The sequence below is a fragment of the Carassius carassius genome, chromosome 9 (genome assembly GCF_963082965.1).
Source record: "Carassius carassius chromosome 9, fCarCar2.1, whole genome shotgun sequence".
Taxonomy (NCBI): domain Eukaryota; kingdom Metazoa; phylum Chordata; class Actinopteri; order Cypriniformes; family Cyprinidae; genus Carassius; species Carassius carassius.
This window is the reverse complement of record NC_081763.1, coordinates 14,920,707-14,941,311: the sequence shown is the minus strand read 5'-3', so window position 1 is coordinate 14,941,311 and position 20,605 is coordinate 14,920,707. Positions and strand designations below refer to the sequence as shown.

The 20,605-nt window shown below is 38.6% G+C and overlaps 2 protein-coding genes across 2 annotated transcripts in view; both read right to left on the bottom strand.

Annotated features, from left to right (window-relative positions):
* Positions 1-626: 626 nt before the first annotated feature.
* LOC132149043 (histone acetyltransferase KAT2A) lies at positions 627-14,193 on the bottom strand. The gene is made up of 18 exons (XM_059557943.1): positions 13,871-14,193; positions 13,255-13,378; positions 12,674-12,819; positions 12,059-12,148; positions 11,694-11,875; positions 11,082-11,273; positions 10,890-10,996; positions 10,336-10,440; positions 9,729-9,865; positions 8,741-8,949; positions 8,484-8,610; positions 7,648-7,758; positions 6,502-6,645; positions 4,636-4,750; positions 4,512-4,548; positions 2,289-2,352; positions 2,111-2,195; positions 627-1,977 (listed from the first exon to the last, which is right to left on the bottom strand). The coding sequence occupies exons 1-18, from the start codon at positions 14,087-14,089 to the stop codon at positions 1,784-1,786; spliced, it is 2,388 nt and encodes a 795-aa protein (XP_059413926.1). The 5' UTR covers positions 14,090-14,193; the 3' UTR covers positions 627-1,783.
* A 1,059-nt stretch (positions 14,194-15,252) lies between these two features.
* LOC132149042 (ras-related protein Rab-5C-like) overlaps positions 15,253-20,605 on the bottom strand; it is a 9,615-nt gene continuing 4,262 nt past the window's right edge. The window contains exons 2-6 of the mRNA XM_059557942.1: positions 19,921-20,273; positions 17,627-17,778; positions 17,055-17,177; positions 16,882-16,975; positions 15,253-16,683 (exon numbers count right to left, since the gene is read on the bottom strand). Coding sequence (XP_059413925.1) covers positions 16,556-16,683; positions 16,882-16,975; positions 17,055-17,177; positions 17,627-17,778; positions 19,921-20,089 — 666 coding nt within the window. The 5' untranslated portion in view covers positions 20,090-20,273 and the 3' untranslated portion in view covers positions 15,253-16,555. The remainder of the gene's footprint in view (positions 16,684-16,881; positions 16,976-17,054; positions 17,178-17,626; positions 17,779-19,920; positions 20,274-20,605) is intronic.

Below are 20,605 nucleotides of genomic sequence, written 5' to 3'. Positions count from 1 at the left end.
CCGACTAGGGGAGATGAATGACATACAACAAAATAGGGGCCAAATTCAATGACAACAGGCATCGGTGGACAGTAAGTATAAGAAATAAAAAACTTTTTAATGAGTTGTTTGCGTCAGTTGTTATCAGAGGCTTGTTTTTCTATGATTGCACCTTGGCACAGCAGTGATGTGGACTGAAACATAATTTGATTCGTAAATGTAGAGCGCAGGACCTGGAATGAGGGCAGAAGAAATGGAGACCTAAATGGGGCCCCATTTGGCAGTCAGTGATGTTAGGAAATCAAAACTGAAGGAACAGCCTTTGTCATCTGCCTGATAGTCAGGCTCTGATCAAAACAAACACATTATAGAAACAGACAATATTCAATTAAATAAATACATTGTTATAAAAAAATTTTTTTAATCTTGTCTATATCTTACTAACCTTAAATAAATTACCCTATTTATTTCATTAAATATTTGAAATATCATAATACATTATAAATTACACACACATTAATAGATAACTTCCCTATAAACTTCATCTCATTAATAATTATCTGGAATTATTGTGATTGTGACAAAATCTTTGAAATAGCTTGAATCAGAAATGTGAAATTCAAATCTAAATCACTTCTCAGCAGGGCAAACTTTAAAAAATGTTTATTTTCAAAAACAAAACAACAACTATAGAACACAGAACTGTAGCAATTTACATGCACCTTCCACATGTTACCATGGCCAACCACTTTCTATCACACCCGTCTGTTCTTTTCATTAGAGGGTCATCGGTGTCCCACAGTAAAACCAAAAATAAAGAACTCTGATAATACATCAATATTGCAGCAGTCATGATTCAAGTAAATGCCCATTACAAGAGACTGAAAAATAAACGTGCTGTCCTGTGTGTGAACAGTAAACAAGCAAAGAACATGCAGTATCAGAGAAAACATACATATTTGGAAATACGGGTTTGTGCAGCAGTTATGACTGAAATGGAAATAGTTGCTCCTGGTCCCAAATGGGTGTAAAAAGCAAGCTGCAAAAAAGGTGAAAGGTGACACCTGGGGTCATGACACGCTGAAAGCTTTTGAAGACGACAAATATTGGTTTGCAAACAGAGATATACACTACAAACCCAAGTGGATTTCCCAGTAATTTCCGTAATAGAACAAAAACACAGACTATTGTTACTTGAAGTGAGCAGTCTTTTCTTCAATAAAGAACACTGAAGGAACTCAACTCAAAACAAAAACCGGAAAAAAGACTCTTTCCCTCATTTTCTGATTTATACTCAATAGGCACGTCCTGTATATGACTAACCGGCTGTTTCAAACAGCTTTGGCAGAGAATGGTGGCACCGCAGTGACATCCTCACTAGAGGCCAAACATTGTCCGTCTTTGGCTGCAGCATCTCAGGTCAGTAAGTTTTACAGGATAAGACTTTGTTACACAACCAAATGTTTGTGTACAGGATGTTGAGCAACAGCTTGCGCTGTTCGTGAGTCATTCGTTTAATGGCGCATGGGACAGATAAACAGAACTACTCATAGCCATTTCTGTCTAAGTTAATGCCCACATCAAACACACTTACAGTTTTCATTTTCCCTTAATGCACTGGCACAGCAGCCTCATACACACAAATATAACCTTGAGATTCATAACTATACTGTATAAGGAAGAAAAAAGTAACAGAAAGCAGCAACTTTTGATAACTTTGGATGTCATTCATCCAAATTAAACGTGAATGTGATCACACTCTTTATAGTATCTAACTGGTCCCTTGTCCTAGGCTAGATGTTTGTTACTTGTCAATGAGCCCGGCCTCTTTCAGTTTGAAGTAGAAAAACTTCTCCAGTGTGTTGGCACACTTGCAGTACTCGCTGTCTGGAGGGTTGTACTCTCTGCAGTTTGTGATCACCCTCTGCAGGTCGGCGATAAACAGCTTTTTTGTCACATAATACCGGTTCTTCAGACGCTCCGTCATCGTTTTCAAGTCTGAGCAGGAGGAGAGGTTTATTCAATTAGATGCAAGATGCTGTTGTTCAAACTGTATAGGCCTTTACTGATTAATATCTATTCAGAAAAGTTAAACGTTATTTCTATATATGCAGATTATATTAGTACCTACCAATGGGGAAGCGGATGACCTCATAATAGTCTGGAGCTTCAGATTTCTTCACTGGCTCCATGAAAGGCCAGGCGTCTGGATGTGTCTGTTTACACACCAGTGTGATGGTGAGAAAATACCCCAATATTGTGTAGTTTATGTGCTGGAATGAATGTGAGAGTGACAACAGGCCTCTTACTTTAATCTGGGCGAGTAGATTCTTTAGCATGTTGTAGAGCAGATCTGGATCTTTCAGCTCTTTACTGCAGAGATAAAATAAGAGAGAATGATGGATACAAATAGGGTACAAAAATAATCATTAAACACCAAAAGCAAGTAAAACAGCCACTTGCCAGGGCTGCTAATTTTATTAGGAGCTGCAACATAATTCTGCTGTTTTGAGAATGGCTCATCTTTCACACACTTAAAGTGACCAAGTGTGCCGTAAGTCTCAAATATATGCAGATATTCAAAGTAATATGCAATATGTATCATGCAGAAAAACAGCTATATAATTTAAATAAATCATTGTCATGCTTTAAAAAAAAACGTAAATACAATTTTGCAATGACTGTGGCAACTTTAACATTTGAAAGGATACTATGCCAAAGTTATTGCTTTCTTTATTAAAACTGATTTTCTTTTTCATAAATATATGGTTGAAGAATGAAAGCTGTATCATACACTCTGAAAATTATGAGCTATATCACTGCTTATTGACACAAAATACAGATACTTGGTTCACTAGAATAATACAATATTTTAATACTATTTTTAAGAAATTTTCAGTGACAAAATATTTGTCTTTTAATTACAAAAAGTAAAACAATGCAGTTGTATTTAGAAATATTATAACTAATCTAGGGCTGTAACTAATGATTACCGTGGTAATCAAGTAATCTACTGATTATTTTGACAGTTGAGTAATCTGATATTTTTTTTGTAACACAAAAATACCTAAGTGAAAAGGAGGCTTAAGCATGACTATTTATATATAAACTAACGATGAGGCAGTAATAGTTGGCTCAAATAAAATATCAAAACCAAGAAATTAATTGTACTGAACAACACTGTTAAAATACATAATGTAATATGCCTATACATAATATGAACATAACCAACTTAAGTACATTATGTATTAAAACAAATACCTGAAGAGGGCGCCAATGGCCTGGTGACGTTTCACTTTACAGCGTTATTAAACGATGTAAAAATCCATTACATTTTAATATTTGGCCACATGCAGAAACTTTTTATTTTGAAATCGCGATGTACAATACATGACAGATTTAGACATAGGGTGATGTATTCTCCTGTGTTGGCAAAGGTTTATTATTGAATATATTATTGATATTATTGACACTGTTTTCTCAGATGAACTTGAACACAAGTTTTCTGAATGCAATTCAAATTCACAGCATATGCAGAGAAAGAGTTCAGCCCCTTTCATACATACTGTCATTACTGATAAATTACCGGTAAGTTACCATTAATAGATCATGTGTGAACAGGAAATATGTTCTGGCAATCGTATCGTTCTTATGGAGATGACATGATAACTCTGAGCTCTTTACAAAGCTCCACTTCTTTATAATGAGCTTTTCTATGTAAATATACGCTAGACGGACATCTTTGACCACTGCGCCTCACAGTTTTTTGTTGCGCTTCTCCATTCAACGGGGCTGCAACACTGCAATTGGATACTATTATGCACGTCTTGCGTTTATAAGAGCAAAACATTCTTATTGGCTAGTAAAATTATTTTAGTTGAGAGTGAATGCTGCTCCTCTCATTCCATTGGTTGGTGAACTCATGGACTCAAAAGTGTTAATCAACAAGTAATCTTTTTCTCTTTTTTTTTTTTTAAAGTAGCATTATTATTTTTTTCCGCAGCCAAACGCCACACGACAGAGATCCTGCACGGTGCCAGAGAATTTTAAGCCCTGCAAGTTTGCGGAATGTAATTTTTTTAATGTTTAAAATAAGTTTTTTATGCTCATAAAGGGTGCAAAAATTAAGTCGAGTTTTCTATTGTAATAATTTCAAAATGTCATTTATTCCTGTGATTTCAAAGCTGAATTTTCAGCATCATTACTCCAGTCTTCAGTGTCACGTGATCCTTCAGAAATCACCAATATGTTGATTTGCTCCTCAAGAAACATTTCTTATTATCAGTTTTGAAAACAGTTGTGCTGATTAATATTTTTCCCCGATTATGTGATAATTTTTTTCATGAATATAAAGTTAAAATATAAAGTTGACAAAAACATTCTTGCTAAATAAAAGTATTAATTTCTTTTAAAAAAATCATACTGAGCCCAAACTTTTGAAAATCATGGGTAAGATGCAGTTCCTCAATGATCCAATACAGATACACAGATGGTCTAAGATTTCAGAATAAATATGCATTAATTCTCCTGACCTTTTCTCCTTGGCACTAGGTTTCCAACCAGTCTCTCCTCAAGAAAAAAGGAAGGGAGAGTGTGTGAGAATGGAAGAATTCTGTATGTATCATAGGCACTATTAAGACATGAGTGCACACTTACTGATGCCTGGTATACTCTCCACAGGAATCTGCCGCACACCCTCTTTAAAGCAGGTGAGACCAGGATACACTTTCCTGATCTGATTCTGTTTCCTCTCAATCAGTTTCTTGATGATCTACAGTGGACAACAACAAACCCATAGTCATATTACAAAGACTGGCTGCCTTCTGAGATATATTGACACATTGACAAAATGTTAATGTGTGCAGCCAATTTTGGATATTCTGAGATATATAGATACATATATATATATATATATATATATATATATATATATATATATATACATATATACATATACATATATATATATATATATATATATATATATATATATATATATATATACATATATATATATATATATATATATATATATATATATATATATATATATATATCGATCGATCGATCGATCGATCGATCGATCGATCGATCGATAGATAGATAGACACACAGTCGTGGCCAAAAGTTGAGAATTACATAAATATTAGTTTTCAAAAGGTTTGCTGCTAAACTGCTTTTAGATCTTTGTTTCAGTTGTTTCTGTGATGTACTGAAATATAATTACAAGCATTTATGCAAAGAGTCAGTATTTGCAGTGTTGGCCCTTCTTTTTCGGGACCTCTGCAATTCGACTGGGCATGCTCTCAATCAACTTCTGGGCCAAATCCTGACTGATAGCAACCCATTCTTTCATAATCACTTCTTGGAGTTTGTCAGAATTAGTGGGTTTTTGTTTGTCCACCTGCCTCTTGAGGATTGACCACAAGTTCTCAATGGGATTAAGATCTGGGGAGTTTCCAGGCCATGGACCCAAAATTTCAACATTCTGGTCCCCGAGCCACTTAGTTATCACTTTTGCTCCATCGTGCTGGAAAATGCATTGTTCTTCACCAAACTGTTGTTGGATTGTTGGAAGAAGTTGCTGTTGGAGGGTGTTTTGGTACCATTCTTTATTCCCAGTCCTCAGCAGTCCATTCACTATACTTTCTGCAGAAGATCAATCTGTCCCTGATGTTTTTTTTGGAGAGAAGTGGCTTCTTTGCTGCCCTTCTTGACACCAGGCCATCTTCCAGAAGTCTTGGCCTCACTGTGCGTGCAGATGCGCTCACACCTGCCTGCTGCCATTCCTGAGCAAGCTCTGCACTGGTGGCACTCCGATCCCGCAGCTGAATCCTCTTTAGGAGACGATCCTGGCGCTTGCTGGACTTTCTTGGACGCCCTGAAGCCTTCTTTACAAGAATTGAACCGCTTTCCTTGAAGTTCTTGATGATCCTATAAATTGTTGATTTAGGTGCAATCTTAGTAGCCACAATATCCTTGCCTGTGAAGCCATTTTTATGCAACGCAATGATGGCTGCACGCGTTTCTTTGCAGGTCACCATGGTAAACAATGGAAGAACAATGATTTCAAGCATCACCCTCCTTTTAACATGTCAAGTCTGCCATTCTAACCCAATCAGCCTGACATAATGATCTCCAGCCTTGTGCTCGTCAACATTCTCACCTGAGTTAACAAGACGATTACTGAAATGATCTCAGCAGGTCCTTTAATGACAGCAATGAAATGCAGTGGAAAGGTTTTTTTGGGATTAAGTTAATTTTCATGGCAAAAAAGGACTATGCAATTCATCTGATCCTCTTCATAACATTCTGGAGTATATGGAAATTGCTATTATAAAAACTTAAGCAGCAACTTTTCCAATTTCCAATATTTATGTAATTCTCAAAACTTTTGGCCACGACTGTAGGTATGTATATATATATATATATATATATATATAAATAAAACCCTATCATATACACAATACACACAATACAGTAATTCCTCTTCAGCAGCAGGGTAAATCTGTGCACTCTCACCTCTTTCTGCCTCTTTATGATGTGTGAGAGTTCAGTGTAGGGTATTCTGGGATTGAGCTCGCACTCCATCAGCGTGGCTCCCTCATAGTCTTTGATGTAACCAAGGTATCGGCTCTTCGGCACTTTGATGTCTTTGGAGAAGCCCTGCCGACAGAACGAGGGTTCAACAGGTGAAGCGGTGCAGTGGAAAAACAGAAAATGTTAACCCTCTGGTGTCTAAGTGGTCATGCCCTGACATTTGTGCTTTTTTCAGTTTCTTATGGCTGCGTGACGCGAGCGTGGCGTTTCTACTGCTTGTCAGTTGCGTGACGGCTGCTTCGCGTTTTCTGTGTCTTTACCAGTGTTTTGAATAAGGTTTGGAATAGGTAACGACGTTATTTTTTCAGTGACGGGGTAATCTAACTAATTACTTTTCCCATCGTTACAACGCCGTTAACATTACTGGACGTTAAATGTGGTGCGTTACTATGCATTGATTTAATAAGCTATGTAATCTGAACGCATCCCTGGCTCACACAGCGAGTGTAAAATATCATTGTGATTTACACCTGAGAAGACAAAGGCCTGCATAATGAGCTGCATAATGAGCCTTTCAGTCACCTGTGTCACTGAGAGGGAAGAGTTACAAGAAAGAATGTGAGAACAAAATAAATGTATATAATTTTATGTTTGTAGTTTATTTAGAATATATTTAATTGTCCCACAACATAATTTAATATTCACTTGGGGGAGCAGTTAAACAGTTTATTAGAAACAATCAAAGCTGACTTTCAAGGTCTACACAATCCTTCAGAAATCCTTTTAACAATCTTATTTTCTACAAAAAACATTTATTGTTATTATTATTATCATTATTATTAAATGTTGAAAAGAGCTGAGAATATTTTTCAGATTATTTAAGCGGAATAAATTGAAAGAACAGCATTGTTTGTTACATTTGTTACACTTATCTTTATTTGTTACATTTATATTATTTACATCAAGCTTTTGAATGGTATAGTATTGTATATTGTTATTGAAACTTCATAATATTTCACTTGATTACTATACATTTAGTCAGGAATTATAGTTTGGAAATAGTCTTTGGAAAAAGTCTAACTAGTAAAATGTTTACACATTATGTGAAAACTAGTACAAGTACTGTACCTGTTTTTTGAAGTAGCCGATGGCATATTCGTCAGCATAAGTGAGGAAGTACAGAATGCTGTGCTTGATGTGGTACTCCTTAAGATGATTCATCAGGTGTGTGCCATAGCCCTAAACATGCATGCACACACACAAAATTAATTCATCCATGCCACAAAACAAAAAGGCTATTTATCTACATATCAATTTCTGTGATTGATGTGGGTGAGATGTTTTAAATAAATTAACGGAGAACAATGCAATTTTTTTTACTTCCTAAGGCTGCAGTTTTTAAATGCTCACTGCAGTTTAGAATAGTGGTTGTCAACCTTTTTGACCTGATGGCCCCCATGTTAGGGCTGTGCCGAACACGATCAGCCAATCTTTAATGCGCATCTCATCAGTAAAGCCAGTTCTCTAATCAGCGGTAAATTCCATCAGGTGCATGATTTCACATAGAGCAGCTGTTACTACACAGAGCCGTTGTTTACTGAGAAGATGCGCAAATAAACGCTGAAAATGAACGTGGATTTGCGCATCTTCTCAGTTAACAACGGCTCTGTGTAGAAACAGCTGCTCTATGTGAAATCATGCACCTGATAGAATTTACCGCTGATTAGAGAACCGGCTTTACTGACGAGATGCGCATAACGATCGGCACAGCCCTACCCCATGTTGCCCAAAACCTCCCCTAAACAGTATTTTAAGAGCATTGATATACTGAATTAATTACCGAGAATTCATTTTAAATCACAGTTCACTATGTAATTAATTATGTTCTTCAATAAAAACAAGACTTCCCTCTTGGAAGATTGCTAAGACCCCCTGGTTGAGAACCACTGAGTGCATCTCCGTACCTTGACCTGCTCGTTTGAGGTGACCGCACAGAAGACGATCTCTGTGAATCCCTGAGTGGGGAACATCCTGAAGCAGATCCCTCCAATCACACGGCCATCTTTAATCAGAGCCAACGTCTTGTGCTTCCTGAGGTCACACAGAGGACACAGGGTCAAAAGAGGCTGAGGGGAGGCTAGCAAGACATAAAACCTGACAGGTAAAGGTTGAGGAAAGTAGCAGGCTCTCTGGAAAAAGGAAGGGGTCCCTGTAGACTTACGGGTCAAACACAAGACGTGTGATGTACTCTTTGGGCATGCGGGGAAGTTGATGGGAGAAAACATTTTGCAGGCCCACGAGCCACATTAGAATCTTCTTATTGGACTTCTGAGAGAGCGAGTTACCAATCACATGGAACTCAATGATGCCTCTCCTCTCCTCCAGACGAGCCGTCTCATCACGAGCTGCGTTCGCAGACAACAGACTAGTCTGGGAAACCAGCAAACAAATGACAAATCAGTCATTTCACTCTTCAAAAGTATAAATCACAAAACACAGGATGTTCTAATGAAGAATGGAAAAACCTCATGTTATATGGTTGACAATGTAAATTTGATGAAAATTTGCTCACACTCAGGCCATCCAAGATGTTAACAGTTTTGTTTTTTCATCGGAACACGTTTAAAGAAATCTACCGTATTTTTCTATAAGTCGCACCTGAGTAGAAGTCGCATCAGTCCAAAAATACGTCATGACAAGGAAAAAAACATATATAAGTCGCACTGGACTATAAGTCCCATTCATTTAGAACCAAGAACCAAGAGAAAACATTTCCGTCTACAGCCACGAGAGGGCGCTCTATGATTTCAGTGAGAGGCTACAGGAGCACTGAGCAGCATAGAGCGCCCTCTGGCGGCTGTAGATGGTAATGTTTTCTCTTGGTTCATTTCTCTCGGTTCATGTCAGATTAATTTTGATAAATAAGTCGCACCTGACTATAAGTCGCAGGACCGGCCAAACTATGAAAAAAAGTGCAACTTATAGTCCGGAAAATATGGTAGCAATGGATCAGCTGTAGTGAATGGGTGCCGTCAGAATTAAGGATCCACTGGTGAGTAAGTGATGTAATTCTTAATTTCTCCAAATGTGTTCCAATGAAGAAACAAACTCTTCTACATCTTTGATGGCCTGAGTAAATTTTCCTAAAATTTTCATTTTGGGGTGAACTATACTTTCAAAGCCATCGTAAGGGTGTGATGAACTCTGACCTCTGGCCCCAGCATGGCAGCAGGGTCTGTAATGGTCTTCATGACTTCATTGACCAGCTCCATGGGGATGTCGCCCATAACTCGGATCCGCTTGGCATCTTCCAGAGTGAGTGCCTCAGGATGCTTTCGCTTCTCTCCTGAGAGACAGTTGATCACACAATGATTTTCATGATCTTTGACATCATTCTTAAAGGGGTCAGGAAGTCTGTTATGTTATTAAGTGCCGTCATTTGGTTATATTATTCTTAAATGTTTTAGCACATTACAATCATTATATGGCTTGAGTTTAGATAGACTATTCCCTAATGAATTAAACAGATTGTTAACATACAGACTGAAAGCATTCCCTTTTATGGGTGTGTAGCCTATGAGTGCGTGCATGCGGGGAAATGGGTGAAATTTTCTAATAATAATCCATTAATACCCAGCAATTTTTGAATAGTATTTTTGCTTGAAAAGCCCATCGCTACCTGATATGTGTCAAAATATTCTCAGTTTATGTATGACCCTTTAAGTGTGATGAATATATGATTGTGTACTTCAATTAAATGCCAAAGTACAGAGTTCACAGTGCACGGAAAATAATTCTTCAACTGGATCTTCTTACCGGTTACTGGTTCAGAGGAAGCTATGTCCAAACCTGTAACACCCAGAGCAGAACCACTGCTGCCTTTACTGAGAGGAGAGCCAGACACCGAGACTGGACTTAACACTAAGACAGAATGAATGAAAAAGTAGCATCACTTTTCTTAATAAATCAGACCATTCCAAAGACACTGAGGTGGGACACGAATCTTGTCAGGCTTACTGAATGTTTACAGTATCAAATGTGTATACCCACTTGTCAGGGGATGGATGCCGCACTTTAAGATAAAATGTGATTTACTGTAGCCTTTACTGACATAGATTGCACTATGGTAGCAGTCTACTTTAGGTTTTCTTTGTTATTTGCAAATCTTGATGTTTTAAGTAATGAAAATAGCTTAAATTTCCCCCTTTAAAAACCATAGGTTGTAGATTTTTTTTTCCCAAGGCTTATTTTCAATAATGTAGCTAAGCATTTATGCATTTATTTTTACATAAATTTGAAATTGTGCAAGTTGTTGTTACATTACAAAATTCATCTAAATGTTCATCCCTAATAAGCAGCTCAACACACACCTGTTTGATGCCCCAGCTGTGTCCCCTCTGAGGCTGGCATGGTGAAGTCTGCCTCCCAAATGGGGGAGTTCTCTCCATAGATTTCTTCTTCCAACATGGACAGAAACCTAGTTCACACACAAATAAACTCAAGTACACTATGTGAGAGTGATGGTGCTGACGTGTGTATTATAAGACGGTATTGTGTCTTACTTGGGGAAGTGTGTGAGGATCAGAGTGCGTTTCTCTGGTGGGAGTTTGTCTTTCTCCACTCTGAACTTCTCCAGTAACTGTCTGCGGGTGACAGTGAAGATAGACTTCAGCAGACTGCGGCCGAACACCTGACAGGTCTCATACCGGGGCAAGCTGTCATTACTCTGAGGAACATGACAGTAACACAGCCACCTGAAACACACACAAAGTAATTCACAAAACCGTTAATGTATTTATTCATACACATCAAAATTACACTAATGAATCTATATAAATTATAAGAAGACCCAGATGAAACATCAGTGGAGAAAACATTTTGTAAGTAAAAACATTATTATTATTTTTTAAAATATGTAATTTTTTTTATTTAAAAAAAAAAACATTTTACAAAAAAAAAAAAATCTCTTACAAAATTCACAATTTATGCCATTTATACATTTGATGAAGCATGCCTCATATTTCAAAAGAGTGAAATGGATCATCTTTTTTTTCTGACAACTAGTTCTATAGTGCAACTTATAGCAGTAGTTACAGCATCTATGTTTATAACCTGCAAACATATACTTTTTTACAATATACAGTGGTGGCCAAAATGATTAGTAACACACAAACCTAGTATAATCGACTTTGTAGGCAGCTGCATCCTCTTTCTGGGCCCTCTGACGGAACTGTGAAGGGGTCTCCAGCTTCCAGTAGTTCAGACAGAGCAGAAACATCTTACTGAGCTCATACATGGTCTGCCTCTCCTTAGAAGCCAAATGACTGAACTTATACTGGACAAAGTTCAGCACCCCCTGAGAGAGAGAGAGAGAGAGAGAGAGACAGACAGACAGACAGAGAGACAGAGAGACAGACAGACACAGAGAGAGAGAGAGCATCTTGAGTCACACAACAATAATGACCTACAGTAGAAGACAAATGTCCCACCCATAAAAGCATTTTACATGGATTGTGACTGGCAGAAAACACACACGTACTTGTTCTATGTTGGGTTTTTCAAAGGGAGGGCTACCGAGAGAGCCTTCCACCACTGGCTTCCCCATCTGCAGAATACACTTCCTCAGCAACTAAGATAAGAAACAAACAGTCACAAAAACAACACAAAAATGTGAAATATTCAGCTGACAGAAAAACAAAAACATCTTAGAGGCTTTTATAACAAATTAGTAATTTTTTAAGTGACGTGACATACAGCCAAGTATGGTGACCCATACTCAGAATTTGTGCTCTGCATTTAACCCATCCAAAGTGCACAGACACTCAGCAGTGAGCACACAGACACTCAGCAGTGAGCACACAGACACTCAGCAGTGAGCACACACACACACACACACACACACACACACTCACACACACACACACCCAGAGCAGTGGGCAGCCATTTATGCTGCGGTGCCCAGGATGCAGTTGGGGGTTTGGGGCCTTGCTCAAGGGCTCCTCAGTTGTGGTATTGCCGCCCGAGACTCCAAATGACAACTTTAGGGTTAGGAGTCAAACTCTCTAACCATTAGGCCACGACTTCCAACAGCAATTCATCTTGGGTGTGTTAGGGTTAGCAGTAGCAATGTAGTAGATCTCATCTGCCTGTTTACCTTGAACAGATAAAAGTAAACTTGCTTGGTGTCCGTGTCTTCTTCTTTATGGACAGACATAAAGAGATTCTCCACGTCCACCACCATCCCCAACAACCGGTTAATCTCCTCCTCAGACACGTTCTCCAGGTGAGACACATGCTCCGCTATAGAAAGACACGCAAGATAATGTGAACAACGGTGCGTTATATGATGTAAACTACACAGTTAGTATATTACTACACATATAGTAGCCTGCATATCCACAAAGGTTGTATTTATGCTTTGAGGGATTGTAGCTCTTTGCCTCATTACAGCCATTAACTACACAGTTTTGTCTTTTCATCTGATTTTCAAATACTTCGGTTAAATCACCGTTTGTAATGTGTAAGTTCACCTTGTAGTTGGGTGGCTTGGTTCATGGTTTATAACAAAAAACTTTTCAAACCCCTGTGGGAAATATTAATATAGATGCAAGGCAACTGGAAAAAGTGGCTGGCCGCTGTTGCACAGTATCATGCTGGACCGGCTTATTTGGATGATACCAAGTAGAGTCATGGGTCTGATATAGTGTGATGTAATAAAACAGACAAAGATCTCACCCAAAGAGTGTCCACAGCTCCGGCAGGCCTCGGTCAGACTGGCTGCCTGCTGCTGGAGCTCCATACGAGCGGCTGTCGGTGGATTGGGGTTTTTCCATCCATTACATTTGCAAGCATCAGTCGCCTGTAATCAGAGAACACAACTGTAATTTAAAGAACTGTCAGTGAGGACAGTAAACATCAGGTAAAGTCTGACAAAACGTTCTGAATGATTTATAATAATGCAGTGATGATAACATAATACAGTGAGATATACTAGAAATATCTAATGTATGGTGCATGTTTTAAAAACATACATAATAAATACATTTAATTAACCACCATATGCTAATTTCACACTATATAAAAGCTATTATAAAACTTATTAAGCTATACATTTTAAAGCATTTTAATGCGATTAATTTTTCATTCTTTAGACCATATAGAGGTTTTCATAGCCTTGTGTTTTTATTTTCTAACCTTAAATCATCGTTATTCTTTTAATACTTCATGAAGGTAAGGCTGAACTGTATTTGTAGCAGGTAACATGCGTGACTAAGTTTGCAGGCTGTTCCTGAAGCAGTGAACCTGACAGGCCCGGGCACAAGCTCTATTGTTATGAGCCGAGCTCGGTTACCTTGCAGGAGGAAAACACCCCGAGTTTCTCTAGCTTTTTAGCCCGCGGAAACGAGCGGACTTGGGCTTTCTTCTGGCTGGACCACTGCTGCTGACTCAGGCCTGGTCGGGCCGGGTCGCTGCTCCCGGCTCCGGGCTGCGGGTTGGATGCTGCTGGGCCGCTGGACTGAGCTTGCTGAAGCCGGGGCTGCGCGGAGGTCTGCGCCACCGGGTCCTCCATATCAGCAGCCTTCCTAAACTAGGATCGCCGCGCTCTCTTCCACCCTGTACCGCTTCAATAAAGTTTTGTGATGATTTTCGATACGCGTTCTGACCACTGCACTGCGCCTGCGCACTATAGGAGGCTGCTGGGAAATGGAGTATTATAGGCAGCTACAGTATTAAAGGTTACATTAATTTCCACTGGGGGGCATGAAACACTTGAGCTACTTATTGCAATTTATCACTTTTTTAACATATTTATTAAACGAAACTCTAAACTTATTTATATTTAGTTGCAAAATGCATTTTGATATATGCCTAAAATGTCTGGACTGAAAAAAAAAAAAAAAAAAAAAACATTTTCCTACTAAATATAAATAGGTTTCTACACATTTATGACTAGGGATGGAAATCTTAAGAAACAATTCTGGTTCAGTTATTCTGCATTTACTAACCTTGGCAGTCTGTTTCTAAATTAAAAGATAATTTCTGTTTTCAACAGGTAACACCTTTTTATGTTCACTCTCATTTTAATATTTTCAACCCTCTGAATCTTAAAAATTGATCTTACATAGTGCATATATTTTACAATTTATCAACAAAATGTATGTAGATAAAATATTACTAACAACAAAACTAATTTGCATTTAGTACTACCAGTCAGAACCTACATGGTCTCACAAACCTTAAAGGTGCACTCAGCAAGGTTTCTACTTATAAATCAACAACACATGATAATAGTCGAATCAATCCGTTACCTTAAGAAAGCGGTTTTACTGTACATATAGAGGGTCCCCTCAGGGGGGCTGCCATGTTAAGATCACGTGACCAGCCAAATACTGTTTGCCTAATCTGAGCAGCCACCCTGTTATTGGACACTTTCACTCATGGATGAACTTAATCATGATTGACTGTGAACAGTGATTTTATACAATAGCATCAGTAACTCAAAACGACTGCCAGCACAAGATTAGCATAATAGTAGTGAATACACCATTACTTACTACTGTATGCTCCCTGCACATCAGCAAAAGATGTACATTCGAGAATCATTAACGAAAATGACCACCTTTTAAATCCATTTATTAACTGTAAATAATTAAAAACCAGTTCTCTGTTCCCAACCATACATAGGGACGATCACCACCTACATTTAGAAATAACAACACAACAAACAGAATGTATACATTCCCCTCCTTTATTGGTAAAATTACATGTTCTATTAGGTTTGTGTTTTTTTTTTTTTATTTGTTTTTGTCCATTGCCTCCCTCGTTCCTCTGACCCTGCTTGAGACGTCTGGGTCACGGTTCACATTTATTGTGCTAGGTTTCAACTGATGCTGAAAATGTGGGTCAAAAGAGACGTCCTGCGACATTAAACAGAAGGGAACAATATTGATAGAAAATGACATGTTGTCAGAGGACAAAGAAATACCCAGTGCACTCTAAGAGACCATAAGTAAAAAAACAACAATTAAATTCTTACAAAGGTGCTGAATTGAAATGGTTAATGATTGGGGTCATATTCACAGGGAAAAAAGAAAAGAAAAAAAAAACAGCAATATTATTTTCTTTTTTCCCCCTTGTAAATATGTGTGATTTTGGTCAGAGGAGGCTGATTTTGCCTGTATTTTCTCCAAGTCTGATTTCAAAAACATTTCATTAATGCAAAGGGCGAAAAAAACAACACCAAATTGGAGTTATACCACCTGTTAATGCATTTAGATATACAAGTAAATATATGCAAATGATTAGAAAAGAAGTCTAGCCTATCAAATCATATACTGGTTTCATTTGTGCTGGAGTAGAGGACGTCTGAGAGACTAATACAACAGAAATAATACAGGATCTACAGAACAGCCTGACATAGATGGAAAATAGCCTTTTTCATCTCATTCTCCAACCTTTCCTCTCTCCGACAAAGGAGTGATGTGATCAAGGAGAGCAGGAGAAAAATGAGGTGTAACTCAATACTGGCAGTATGCATCCACCAAAAGGGAGAGTGAGTTTGAATAGTGGCGTCGCCACTAAATTTTTCATTCAAACGAGCAAATGAGAGGATAAGGAGATACAAAGGAGAGACAACTCGTTTTTCCACCAGCAGCAGTCTGGAATTTCTTTTGTCTTAAGTGTGATTGGTTAGATCTGATCACATGTTTGTCTCTTTTTGCTTTGTCAAAACTCTACGCAAGCAAATCGAATACCTTCGAAAACCATAGATGGCAGAGACACATGTCGTGGCTTGTGTTTGTATCGGAATGTGCATGTACTGTTTTTGGGAGGAATAACCGGTTCGAAACATTAACGTGTTGATTTACAAGGGTATCAATGGCCAGTTTCCAGTTCTGAAGCTGTATGGTACAGTCTAACTGGCCATAGTTTAGAGCTGGGTCATAAGTGAATGGATCTCACACTATGGATTCATACTGTGTGTGTGTGTCTGTATCAGTCCGTGGGTGCATCTGCCAGCTGATTGTTCCGATGGTTAGTTGCCGCCTCCACAGCACTGGCCGCTTCTGCCCTGAGGTGCTGTCTCCTGTAGGTCGACCCCTCCTCTGGCCCGTCCACCGCTCCCTGATCCACCCTGGGGTTCGCTCTTCGGAAGCTTCTTGGCTAAAGGTAGAGATTGAGAAGGAAAGTTTCTTCATAAACATACTAGGTTGATTTGATCTGAATTAAATCAGCAGTGGTTTCTGAATGACTAAGCATGGTGTCTGGTTGAGCGTTTTTGCGGCAGGTGAAACTGGTGTCATGTTGCGGTGTTTTTTGCCCCAGGCTTAAAGAGAGTCAGTAAGAGAGATGAGATCGTACCGATAGCCATGAAGATCTCGTTCACATTCATGGCAGTCTTTGCGGACGTCTCCATGAAGAGTAGGCTGTTGTCGTCTGCGTATGCCTGTGCCTCCTAAAGAAAGCACGTGGATGGGTCAATAGCGTATCAGAAGTAGATTCACACAAGTTGTTTTGCGGTCATATAAACATACCTGAAAGTCAACAGCTCTCTTGTTGGCCAGGTCTGCCTTGTTGCCGGCCAGAGCAATAACAATATTTGGACTCGCCTGACGCTGCAGCTCCTTCACCCAGTTCTTTGCTCTAGTGAACGTGTCCTAGGAGCGCAAAGAAAAACAGCAGAGAACTAATTGTTAAACAAAAGGATAAAAAAACGTAAAAAATAAATATAAATTATTTATTTATTTATATATATATATATATATATATATATATATATATATATATATATATATAAATGTGACACTGAAGACTGGCGTAATGATGTTGATTTTTTTTTTTTTGAGCAAAGGTCTGACTGTATCCTACAGAATAATAATTAACCCCAGCAGTCAGTCGGGTGAAACCTTATTATTCAGACCTTACCCTTCAGCTGAGCACAACGGCGTGATGTAAGCCTTTATTAGAGCCAATGCATGGCTGGCAAAGTCACATTGCAGCTGAGGTGCCACGTAACCCTCAGCTGGAGAATGATCAACCATACAATACACCTGTCTGATTCAACTCAAACTTCAAGGTTTTGATTTCATAAATCACGAGCACTTACTGTGTTAGTAATGTCATAGACGACAATGGCTGCTTGGGCTCCTCTGTAGTACATAGGGGCCAGGCTATGATATCGCTCCTGTCCGGCTGTGTCCCAAATCTCAAATTTTACTGTTGTATCATCCAGGCAGACTGTCTGTGTGAGAAAAGCAGCTAGAAAGGAAAGAGAAACAGAAATGTTTATGGCATGACGCTAATGCGTATCAGTTCATATGATCAAAATCATAATTTTAGCACATCCTTACTGCTGAGCTATGTAAGGCTGGACATGTTTAGAGCAGAGGAAGAATAAGAATCATGATCAGACCATCATCATTAGGTTATTTGACGTTTAATGTACGGTTATGTGGGGAGGGATGACAAAAAGTTCAGCCGACATTTGAAAGTTGCTTTTTACATAGAGATTTCCTGAGCAGAAGGGTTAGAAATTAGATCACAGTCAAAGGGAACAGAAAGTTCCCTTTTATAAAATTAATCTCAAGTTTATATTTAGCACTTTGTTTATTTAGTAATAGTGCTAATGTAAGCGCTACCATTATTATTGCTCATAGACTACTGTTCAAATGTTTTGGGGTAATTTTTTTTAAAGGAATGATTGATTTTCAGCAACAAGAATGCATTAAATTAATCAAAAGTCAAGTGAAGGTAAATATATTTGTAATGTTACAAAAGATTTGTTTCATATAATTTCTGTTCATATCATAGTTTCCATAATTCTTGAGCACCAATTCATAATATTAGTATGATTTCTGAAGAATCAGGACACTGAAGACTGGAGTAATGTTGCTGAAAATTCAGCTTTGAAATCACCATAATAAATTAAATAAAATTTATATAAAGAGTAATAAATTATTTTAATAATTGCAATAATATTTCACAATGACTGTTTTTACTGCATTGTCAATCAAATAAATGCAGCCTTGGTGAGCGTATGAGACTTCTTAAAAAAAAAAAAAAAAAATAGTAATGTATACACATAAAAATATAAGATGTGAGATGACACCCGACCAAACAACTAGCAACATGCTAACCACAACTAACACCTTAGCAACAACACAGAAACACTTTGGCAACCTCCCTGAACACTTGACCATCACAATTGTGACATTTGCACAGACAAGCATGTAGATTTCAGAACACATTAAAATGACGCAGACACAGGAAGTGTTGCAGAAGTGGACAATAAGAAAGACATTGTGCTGAGTGAGGTGCCACGGTCACATGTTTGTAGCTCACATTAATCCCTCCACAGCTATGAGCATTGCGATCTTTGACCTGCTCACTGACGACAGGATGATGGCATTGAAGGAAAATATGTAGAAGGACAAAATAAAAGTGCTGAGGATTTCCTTATTGTCAGCCTTGAGTAAGCATGTGGTATCCTGCCTGTACCAAATGTCTCTCCCAGCACTTTTCTTTCCTCGTGCCTGACTTTATTTTAGAATGGATCTCTTTCTAGTGAAAATCTAACACTCTTAAAGATTCTCTGAGACACTGATGACTTAAAAACGGAGGGACACACTAGCACACACAGACTCAGGAAATCCCATTGTTGACTGTTTCCCTTTCCTTCTGGTCGCCTTCCTCTTTGCTCTCTTTGTCCATGTAATTATTTAAAACCGTGTATAACATAAATCTAGTAAAATGTAAAAATGAATACCATCTCAAGCTGTAAACAGCATACATGTTTGGTTATGAGATCTGATGTGTGCACATGCATAACTGCGTGTCTGTTTTACACTGCAGTATAACTCATGTGGTAGTCATGTGATTAGAGAGTAAGAACCAGCTCGTCTGCTTCTGAGCGAGCCCAGCCCTCTCACCACATATCAACACAGTCTCGTATATGAAGACGGTGTGCTCTCACTACCACTAACGTGTTACATTATAAGATATGATCCTGTAGCCAATATTTTAAAGGAGATAATCTACAATCTACTTTTTTTTTTAAATAGAATGTTTTCACTGAAGGTTATCTTTAAAAGAAAAAAACACTGTTAGCTCCTCTAAATGTAAAAATAGGCAGAAATGAGCATCAGAATTAAATAGGGGATATCGATCAATACCGATAACAAAAAAAAAAAGCTCTAACAAAGGCCCACAACTGATTATTAGGTACCTATATATATTGTGCATCCCTAACATTTAATGTCTGCTATCTGTCATGTCACAGCTCAAGATGGAGTTTAGGGCATGTGTGCATTCTTGTGTGCATCAAATTCATATTCAAAAGTATGACAAAATTCATCCATCTATAGAAAGTATAGGCTTGGACATAAACACACTCCGGCTAACCTCCAATGGTGCTCTCCTGATACTCGTGGAACTGGCCTTTGACGAAACGCAGCACCAGGCTGGACTTGCCCACGGCAGACTCTCCCAGCAAGACCAGTTTGAACTGGCATATTTTGTTCCCGACAGGGGCGGCACCATTGGTCCGCGCTGGTCCACCTCGCCCCGCCATGCCAACAGGCTGGACAACAGGAGAGGAGAGGGCTGACTGGATCTGAGAGGGGTCCTGAACCAGGATCAGTGGAGCTCAGGGGAGGATGGGTTCGAGAGAGAGAGAGAGAGAGCGAGAGAGAGAGAGAACCAGGGTGAGAAAGGGAGAGAAAGATGGAGAGATGGCCCCTACTGGATGAACAAACCTAGAGAAAAAAGGAAAAAGAAAGTTGATCAACAAAAGATATAAATGACTATATAATAATAAATCACTGGACTGGGATGCTCTCTAGTTGAGTGAACGGAAAGGACGGACTCATTACAGGTCGTTAACAGCGATCACAACATTCCAGCGCACGAACCATTAACAAAACCCCATAATAGTTCAATAAACCTCACCGTAACAAAACAGCCCCATTTACAGATTCCACCCACACTAGCGCTGCAATTACAGTTAAAAAACATCAATACAAAAACACACAAAGTAAATATCAGACTGTCATGTCACACAGACACTAACCTAGTTCCCCAAATAACC

Coding starts and splice junctions, on each gene's coding strand:
- LOC132149043 (XM_059557943.1), bottom strand. CDS start 14,089: ATGGAGGACCCGGTGGCGCAGACCTCCGCGCAGCCCCGGCTTCAGCAA. Junction 7,759..8,483: donor CCTCAAACGAGCAGGTCAAG/GTACGGAGATGC, acceptor ATGCATGTTTAG/GGCTATGGCACACACCTGAT. Junction 1,978..2,110: donor GGTCATCCGCTTCCCCATTG/GTAGGTACTAAT, acceptor CCTCCTGCTCAG/ACTTGAAAACGATGACGGAG.